The 9981-nt window shown below is 36.7% G+C and overlaps 1 protein-coding gene across 1 annotated transcript; it reads right to left on the bottom strand.

Annotated features, from left to right (window-relative positions):
- Positions 1–5067: 5067 nt before the first annotated feature.
- LOC104221428 (pentatricopeptide repeat-containing protein GUN1, chloroplastic) lies at positions 5068–9263 on the bottom strand. The gene is made up of 4 exons (XM_070168502.1): positions 7264–9263; positions 6249–6465; positions 5519–5703; positions 5068–5432 (listed from the first exon to the last, which is right to left on the bottom strand). The coding sequence occupies exons 1-4, from the start codon at positions 9132–9134 to the stop codon at positions 5168–5170; spliced, it is 2538 nt and encodes an 845-aa protein (XP_070024603.1). The 5' UTR covers positions 9135–9263; the 3' UTR covers positions 5068–5167.
- Between the last annotated feature and the right edge of the window lie 718 nt (positions 9264–9981).

The raw sequence follows: 9981 nt of genomic DNA, 5'->3' as shown, positions 1-9981 counted from the left end.
ATTTAAACGTTAGTAATTATAATTAGGTATAATAAATAAGTTAGTTACTGGATTATTTAACATTAATATTACTATTGTAGATTATTAGAAGCCCAAAGAATTTGGAAAAAAGAAAGGAAATTAAGCTTATTTAGTGCCCAATAATTCTCTGCTAACTCTACCAGCCCAAACAGTAGTCCACAAGACAGCCCAAGTAATTCCTTAATTCAGCCCAAAATATTAGCCCAAATCTTGATTCTTTTCTAGATTCTTCCACCAGAAATATCTCTCTCTTTGATTCCAAAAATCCTATTTAATTGTTAATGAATTTTTCCTCAAATCCAGTGCCTCTTACCCCACCCCTCTCTCCCACCTATCTCTTTCCTCTTGCCATCTTCATACAAAATTCATCGATGCTCAGCCAAGAACAGAGGTTGTCCGGCCCATTTTTGTGCAAGTCTCTCAAACGCTCATCTCTCTCTCTTCTTCAACGGGTAAGCCAACATATGAAGCCAAAAGACTTCTGAAATTTTGATTCTCTAAGTCTGAAGGACTGATTTCTTAGAGATTTGGATTTGATTTTCAAACGGCTCCTTACAAGCTCTACCCATGACCCCTAAATTCAAATTTCAAATGCTAGGGGGGCAGAAATCGCACCAAAAGATCCCTAGAATCTGCCTATTGTTGAGTTTCTTTTTAATATAGAAAGGTATTAAAAAGAGGGTGAATGGAAAATGGAGGGAAATGAAAATTTTGAGTAAAATTTTAAGTTTCCCTCTCCTTTTAATGAGACATTGTCCCTCAAATGTAGAGGAAAAGGAGTTTGGTGGGTTTATATACAAATGCACTTCATGTAGCTCTTAAAGAGTTAGGAAGAAGGCAAGTCTCGCGCCGTCGTCGCTCGCTCGGCTCGGCTTCGGCTTCGGCTTCGGATTCGGATTCGGTCAAATGATTGATTGATTAATTTTTTGGACCAAATTTATTTGTTAATAGTGAATATTAACGTAATATTATCCGTGTTTGTAACAGATATTTTCCAATCCGTGAATATTAATGAGCAAGTGCTCATTCCACCATGAGTAGTGCTCCAGCCACCATTGCCATATTGATTGATCCATTAGTAAACAGCCTGGTGCTCTGTCCACCATGGCCAAGTGCTCCACTTCATGAGTGGCAGCGGGTCCATTTTTAGCAGCTAATTGCACTATAAATAGAGGGTGAAAGCAGCCTGTTGAATATACACTGAAAATTTGAGAGCAATTGATCTTCTCTTCACCGAAAACTCAACGTTAGCTATACTTTGCACTCCTTCCTCTCAGATTTTCCATACGAATTTCTGACTTCTCCTCCCTTGTTCTGCATTGTTTTAAACTACTAAGAAAGCAACAGTAAGTGTGATTTGCTGCCGAACTTTGTGTTCGCTGAAACATTGGGGTTTGAAGTACCGCTACACCAGTGTGTAATTCGTTCTATCCTGGGAGGAAATAATCCATAACCTTGGGTACTAGGAGGGGATTAAATTCCTTAAGGAAACACTGTGAATTCAATGGGCTCGAATTAATTTGTGTTTCATTTATATTTACGTTAATAAGCTAACGTTTTAATTTCCATAAACATTATTTTACAAATACAGGAGAAACAACAAGCTTAAGGAATTTAATAATTTTAATTTTTGTATTTGTGTTATTCTTATTATTCTGGAAACTTAAAACCTTTGTGGTTTTGTGTACTCCCATTTGGAGAGTAAAGCCTTCGTGGCATTTTGTTGGAGATTAAAATCTACGTGATTTTTCACTCTAGTTTTAAATGTTTATTAAACGTTTGTTTGTGTCATTTTTTTTCAGAAAAAAAAATGGCGAATGACGAAAATCAAGCTGTTCCGATGATGACTGCCAACGCATCGACAAGTCGAACTCCGGCATTGGTACCGGCAGAGAAACCCGGAAAATTTTCTGGAATGGATTTCAAGCGCTGACAGCAGAAGATGTTCTTCTACTTGACTACGTTATGTCTACAGAAGTTCATCAAGGAAGATGTTCCTGATCTTCCAGATGAAACTCCAGAGAATGAAAGCTTTCTCGTGATTGAGGCGTGGAAGCATTCTGACTTCTTGTGCAGGAATTATATTCTTAGCGGACTGGAGGATAATCTGTATAATGTATACAGTGGCGTGGAGACGTCAAAAGAATTGTGGAATGCGCTTGAAAAGAAATACAAAACTGAAGATGTCGGGATGAAGAAATTCGTCGCTGCAAAATTTTTGGACTACAAAATGGTAGATAGCAAGTCTGTTATTACCCAAGTCCAGGAGTTACAAGTGATTATTCATGATCTACTTGCTGAAGGTATATTTCAAATGAATGCTAATGTTGAAAGTAAAATTTTTAGTAATTTTACTAACGGAATTTTCATTGAAGGTCTTGTCATCAATGAGGCATTCCAAGTAGCAGCAATAATTGAGAAGTTGCCTCCATTGTGGAAGGACTTTAAAAATTATTTGAAACACAAACGAAAGGAGATGTCCCTTGAAGATCTCATTGTTCGATTGAGAATCGAAGAGGACAATAAAGCTGCTGAAAGGAGAGGCCGTGGAAATTCAACAATAATGGGAGCAAATATTGTTGAAGATAACAAAAAGAGAAAGAAGGCTTCTGGTCCGAAATACAACCCTGTATATGCTAATCGCCAGCGATAAAATTCGGCGTGCAACTCTTTGAAACTTAATGATTATGATGACTTATCATCCAAGTATTAACAAAAAGAAGTTCTAAAGAAAAAGAAAGCACTAAACGAGGAGAGATAAAGAGAATTCTTCGCAATAGGGCGTTCAAACGTAAAATTATAAAAGACTTACTAAAGAAATTAAGATTAAGAGTATGTTATTACTAAAAGAATTGAAGAAGAGTCTCAAACTCTTAGTTTCCATTGTCAATTCAAAGTGACTGTTAAAGAAGATTGTGGCAGAAGATTTGTATTTTTCTATTTGTGGAGCGATAAGTTGCAATTTGAGCTTTCAATTCTAAGGAAGGAATTTACAAAAAAGAATAAAATTAATTAAGTTGACTATTTTGTATTAGTACTAAATTATAATTGAATATTAAAAAGAAGAAGATTAAAGTAAAAATAAAGTAATTTTCTATTAAGTAAAAATTACATTGTATTCAAAGAACTAAAATAAAAAAAAGGAGAAAAGACTGAGGAAAGTTTTGGGTGGTTTCAAACCCGCATCACCACAACATAGGAGAGAATTTAAGTGCCCAAAGCAACCACTTCTTCCATCCACCACTTTGTGTTTGGGGGCATCATTAAAATATTTAAGGGGTCCCGTATATAAGTACACATATATATATAATATGTATATACAGAATTTTTGCCGAGGCTAACGGAGTCACGTGACCCTCAACTACCAACCTAGGTCCGCCCGTGGGTGCGTGTGAAGGTTGCCACATAAATTTCTAATACTTTTTTGTTAAGAAGGTTATTTATTTTGCCTTGCTGCATATTTTTCGAATGAATTATCGTTATGTTACCTTATTCATTTAATGAACGATATATACAAGATAAATTTTTTATTGATTTTAAAATTCTACTCTTTCTATCATAATTTATGCGCCATACTTTTTTTCTAGTTTGTCCCAAAAAAAATGTCATACTTTCCTATTTTTGGAATAATTTAACCTTAAACCTTTTAATTTACTCCTAATAAGATGATATATGTATCCATACAAATAGTTATGGCTGGTTCTAAAACCGCATGTTTCATAATGTCCAACAAAATAAATGAAAGGTATTATAAATATGTGACTAACTCAAATAAATAAATAAATAAATATACAAAATAAAATTATAAGTAATTTTAAAATCCTGAATATAAGGACTTCCGATATTGTTCAACTTAAAAAAGATTTTAAAGAAAAATGCAGGAAGGAACTTATACTTAAAACTATCTTAAAAATTTTGTTACAAATTAAAGCACGACCTATTGCTATTGATCTCAATAAATTTGAATATCTTATCTATGTTTCCTTATCAAATTTATAATTGCATTTATAAATTTGCATTTATAATTGCATTTATGAGTTTATATAAGTATATATTGCGACATTTAAATATAAACTTAAGCTACACAAAAATAAAAAATAAAAATAAAATAAAAAAGGCAGCCCGGTGCACTATGCTCCCGCTATGCGCAGGGGTCCGAGGAAGGGCCGGACCACAAGGGTCTATTGTACGTAACTTTACCCTATATTTCTGCAAGAAATTGTTTCCACGGCTCGAATCTATCACCTCCTGATCACATGACAACAATTTTACCATAAACTTAAGCTACAAAATAGTATACATTTATTATAACCATAAATTATTGTTATTTTCGAACGTAGGCATGTCGTTTTTAAATTTATTTAAAGACTTATTCTTACTCGTCCTAATGTGCTAGTAAAATAAACTTCAATTACGTGTTTATACTTTAACTATTATATATAATATAACCTAAATATCGGAGTTTGTACATAGTTCAAATAAGACAATATTTAATAATAAAAAATTTATTAATTTTGAAATTCCAAATTATAGAAAAACAATTAAATTACAAGTTTGTCCAATATGAAATAAATTTTTAAAGAGTAAAAAAGGCGAACGATATTTCGCTAAGGGCATTCATGCTTTTAATCTAGTATAGATATAGATATGGAATAGTTAATTCCGAGATAATTTTTACACACAAATGGTATAATTGGTTATCCCATATAGAAAATAGGATAACTAATTCCATAAAATTACTCCTTAACCTTTACTGCTAAGGTTAAATTGCTTTGCCTGGTGTACCTCAGACAATATTTGTCATTTTAGATGCAAAATCTTATTCTTAGGCCATTCCCTTCTCCAGAATATTCTTTTCGAAATAGACCAATGGGCATGATTCTCTATGTTGCGCGGACTCTCAAAAAATGACAATGCACCCGTGTCAGATCTTTAAAAAATGCACTATTTTTGGAAGATCCTACTGTACACCTGAAAACATTTTTGGAGAGTCCGGTCGACGATTCTCTTGGCAATTTGGTCCAGTTGGAAGTTGGAAGTTGGAAGTTGAAAGTAGAATCGGACATTTCTCACCCAACAGAAGGAATATATATAATTTACACTGGAATTGAGATGTCAAATTCCCAGTCAAATGATACAGAAATAACTACAATGGCAACGGCTGTAAATTAGAAATTTGACCAAACCTTGTCGAGCCCAAGTGACTTCTATCATTGTGAAGAACAAGTACTTCCAGTGTGCCTGATTCTCTCAACCATGCAGCTACCACCGCTCCCGTGGATATAAACCTTCCGATATTACACTTGGCTATCTGGAACGGTGCACCTATGCTTGTGAGCAGGCCCTCAATCGCTCGTTTCAGAGCGCCATCACCTGTAATCTTGCTGTGCTTGCCCCAGCCAGTCAAAATGCTGCAAAGGACAGTATAATATTTAATGCATATCACTCTTATAGTTTGTCCAACTCTGGAAAAATCTAAGAACATAAGAGGAAATACCTCAATATCTTTGGTAGCTCATGGCCTCCATACACAATAGACCGTATACTAAGCAACCATGCGTGGACCATCGCACATGCAGCGCCTGAAGACATCAAATGCAGATCCAAGCAAGAAGTAGACCATGTGTTCTCCCACACTTCGCGACGTTTTCCTTCAAGCACAACCAGTTGAGCACCTTGTTTCTGTGGAAAAATTAAATTAGATCGGACTCCAAATACCCAGAGTCAGCAGTAACTATTTCACCAGTAGAGAATAAGATGATCCTATACAGCCATGACACAAGCTAGATCGGATATCATTTGTGTGTGCTTGCTATATTATTTCAACTCCTTTTTCTTAAGGAAACTATATCTTTGGATGTGGAAAGAACTAGTTCGCACATAACCAGTTCCTATTAGGATTCACTTTTTTCCTTGTTCTTGCTCCTCGGAGAATTTCACTGTTAAATTCAAGAATTGCAGCTGGACACAGCAATTCACATGTGGTTTAGTAGTTCAAAGCATGAGTTTTGGAATGATGCGTTCTTTCGCAGCCATTTTCCATATTAGGCAATGAAGGCCGTGCCTATTAAAGGAAATATCTAGAGCTATACACCACATAAGCCACAATCTCTTCATCTACAAAGAGAAATTTCACTCAACATAAAATTAAAATAAAATGATACAGAAATTTTACTCTATGTTTTCTGCTCTTTAATACTCCAGTTGTTATGTAGCTGCAGTTTTACCTGACCAAAATGCCACAACATGTCAGTCAAAGCATTGTAAAAGGCAGATGCAGTTGAAGAGTCCATCTGCTTCACTTCATTGAAAAGAGATAGAGCTTGTGTCCATACACCTTCCTGCTGACCCATGAGAAGTCCATGTGCCACCCCATATACTTGATTATCAAATAGGCGAAGTTCTTCGAGTAAGAGTGAAGCTTCATCAAATGAACTGCACCGGCTGCAATTATATTTAAGTCACACATCATATCTACAAATCCATTCAGCTTTATGATAAACATTTGAATCAATCAACTACATTGGGATTCCACAAAGATGCTTTTAAGTAGCAATTTTTTTAACACTCCTTGTGATTTTGGAGAGACTAAACTTTGTTTGAAAAAAAAAAAACTTTTGGCAATAATAGAAAAGCCTATCCATGTTCACACCCGCTGCATAATAATCTAGTTCGAAGCTAGCAACCAGAAGGAAAGGCTCATTAAAACAAAATAAAATGTTACCAAAAAATCATTGAAACGTCAAATAGTGCCAGATGAAGCCAGAGTTTTTCCACCCAATGAACTGCCTTCTAAAGTTGAATTACATAAACATTTATGTGATTAAGCACAATTAAAATGTGGGCTTTAGCGATGAAAAGTGCAATGAAGAAAAAACAAAAATAGAAATGTAATGGATGAAAATGTAACTATAAACACAATCAACAATTATTTGGATCAAAGAATGAAAAAACTGTGATTAAGCTCTATATATGTTGTTGTGCCTTACAGACAAAACCCATTGGTGAAAGCGTGCACGCCTTAGCACCTTGACGCCTTCATTAAACCGCCAATTAAGCGAGGCAAAGCACAATCTGGGTTTCACACAATCTAGGTTTCACGGAGCTTCAGGGCTTAAGCACCCTTTAAGCGAGTCTTTAACAGCACTGGATCATACTAACACTCACATAATGAAACGACGGTGCATTAAGGAAAGCACAATTCAATGTAAAACATGGAACTAGTGAGAAAGAAAATTATACCTGCAAGCATTCAGGATTGCTGAAAATGTGACTACATTAGGCTTTATTTGTAATTCATGCATCTTATGGAAAACACCCAAAATACAGAGCAAGTCCTGTTTTTCACCATTAGTTTTCTTCCCGTTAGCTGCCTTTTGAGTAGTTAATTGCTCAAAAATTTTAATGATATTATCCTCTGCAGTGCATACCACCTTACTCTCAGGGACCGTGGGTACAACCTGTGTGACATTATCTGATCCACAATCATTGCTTGTTGATTCACCAAAAGCATTGATTATAGAATTGTATGTAACAACATTTGGTTGTATCCCTTCCTTGGTCATTTCGTTGAGCAACAATGAAGAATACTCCACAAGGCCTTTCTTACACAAGGCATCAATAAGTTTGCTATAAAAAACGACATCTGCCTTCAGACCTTGGCGCTTAAACTCCTTATAGACCTCCACTGCGTCCTGATACAAACCTCCTTTCAAATACACACTGATCAACGTGGAGTACGTCAATAAGTTAGGTGAAAGCTTTTCAGCTTTCATCTCTGCAAACAACTGCTTAACCTTGGCGTACATCCCTTGTTTTCCAAACCCATCCAGAAGAGCATTGTAAGTGACAACATCTTTCTTAATTCCCATACTCTCCATCTCCCTGCTAACACTAAGAGCCTCGTCAAACTTTCCCAAGCTAGCATATATAGCAAGTAACGTATTGTAAGAAACCCTGTCCAACGTTATGCCTGCACACTTCATCTCATTAAACAAACTCAACGCTTTGTCTAATCTCCCCGCCTTTGCACACCCACGAATCACAGTACTGTAAGTAACTTGGTTGGGCAAGATATTCTTCGCGTGCATCTCAGACATAATATCAAAAGCAACATCTACCTGCCCCCCATTGCAAGCTACGTCCAAGAACGTATTATACGTGTATATATCCTGATCAATTCCTCTATAAATCATCTCATTAAACAAACCCCTCGCCGTTTCCCACAACCCCGCACCACTACAAACAGCAAGCAGCGAATTAAAAGTAATCCTATCCGGTTGCACCCCATTTCTCAACATTTCATCAAAAATCTCCGATGCCTTCTTAAAATCAGCACCCCCTTTCCCACAAGCATCGATTAGTGCGTTGTAAGTAACTAAATTAGGCTTCAAGCCGGAATCTTTCATGGTCTCAAAGACTCCAATCGCCTCGTTACAATGCCCACTCTTAGCGTAAGCACTAATCAAGGCGGAATAAGCATAAACAGTATTACCATAACCCTCATTCACAGCATTTTGAAACACTTTTTCAGCTAAATCAACTTTACCTGATCTACCAAGTATACTAATCATTGAACTAGCTAATTTACCTTGCTCATTTCGCTTCCTTTCGCGACGAACAGCAAATTCGAAGCAACGCATAGCAGCTAACCACTCCCCTTTATTCCCCAGCTCCCTAAACAAGAACGTATAATCATCAGAACCCAATAGCTTTGACTCAAAAGTCAACAAAACCTGGTCCAAAACGGCGCCGTTTTTGCTAGCTTCTGTAAGAGCCTGCTCAGCAAATGAAGAGTGGCGGCTGGTACCAGAAACCCTGGGCCGGTTAAAATGCATCTTGGAAACGAATCGGGTCGAACGGCGACCCGAAAAATCTGCTGAAAAATCTGATCTTGAGGAAGAAAGGGATAAAAAGGAAGAGTTTTGGGAAGGTGGGGGGTGGGTGGTGGCATGGCGAGGGTGGGTGGGTCGGTTTAAGGAGACTTTGTGGGGGTGGTTGCGGGGGTGATGGTGGGGGTTGGGATGGGGGTGGTTTTGTTGGGGTAGGGGGTGGTTTTGATAGGGTTTAGAGGTAGTGAGAGCACAGTGGGGTGGGGGAGTGGAAGACGCCATTGAAAGATAGACAGACCAAAAGAAGGAGCTAAGCTTTTTTAGGATGGATAGGGTTTTAGAAGATTCTAGAGAGAGAAAATAGAGAGAGAAAGCTGAGGGATGAGTGTTGCTGTCAAATTTTCGGACAGTGTAATCTTTCCACCTCGTTTCTCTCTCCTCTTACTCTGTTTTGTCCGCCGCTGCCGGCTGACCGTACGGCTTCTTTTCTAGCTGTTTGCTTACGTGGCATCAACTCATCACATATATAAATAATAAAATAAGGAAATATTTGCGCTTTTAGTCCCTAAAATGTCAAATAAAGTGTAATATTTACCATTATAATTTCTGATTAAGCACATGTAATCTAACCTTCAATGAATTGATATATGCACTTCTGATCCTCTGTATGCTTATCTTTAATAATTTAACGAATGATTGAATGTTTAACATTTTTTTTGGGTTTTTCACTAGTCGCATTGGGGCCCGACTAAATCCGGATACGTGCCGGGAAGTCCCACATTGGAGGTAAAGTGCTCCTTAACAAAGGCGATCTCATACCCAGGGACTCGAACTCGAGATCTCTGGTTAAGGATGAAGGAGTACTTACTGCTACACCACAACCCTTGTTGGTATATGTTGAACATTTAATTATCAATGTTTTATATCGAAATCATATTATTTCTCTATATTCAAGCTCAATATAGTTCTAAAAATGGTCTAAATATCACATATTTTCTATGTAAAGGGATAAAAATTGCATTGTTCAATTAATAGAAGGTTGAAAGTTCATAGACAATTATTACCGTATTACGAGAATCAAAATCAGAATCTATTAATGAGCAAGGGACCAAATATACATTTATCCTCA

Source organism: Nicotiana sylvestris, chromosome 2 (assembly GCF_000393655.2).
Source record: "Nicotiana sylvestris chromosome 2, ASM39365v2, whole genome shotgun sequence".
Taxonomy (NCBI): Eukaryota; Viridiplantae; Streptophyta; class Magnoliopsida; order Solanales; family Solanaceae; genus Nicotiana; species Nicotiana sylvestris.
Note: the sequence above shows the minus strand (reverse complement) of the source record. Positions and strands in the feature narration are given on the sequence as shown.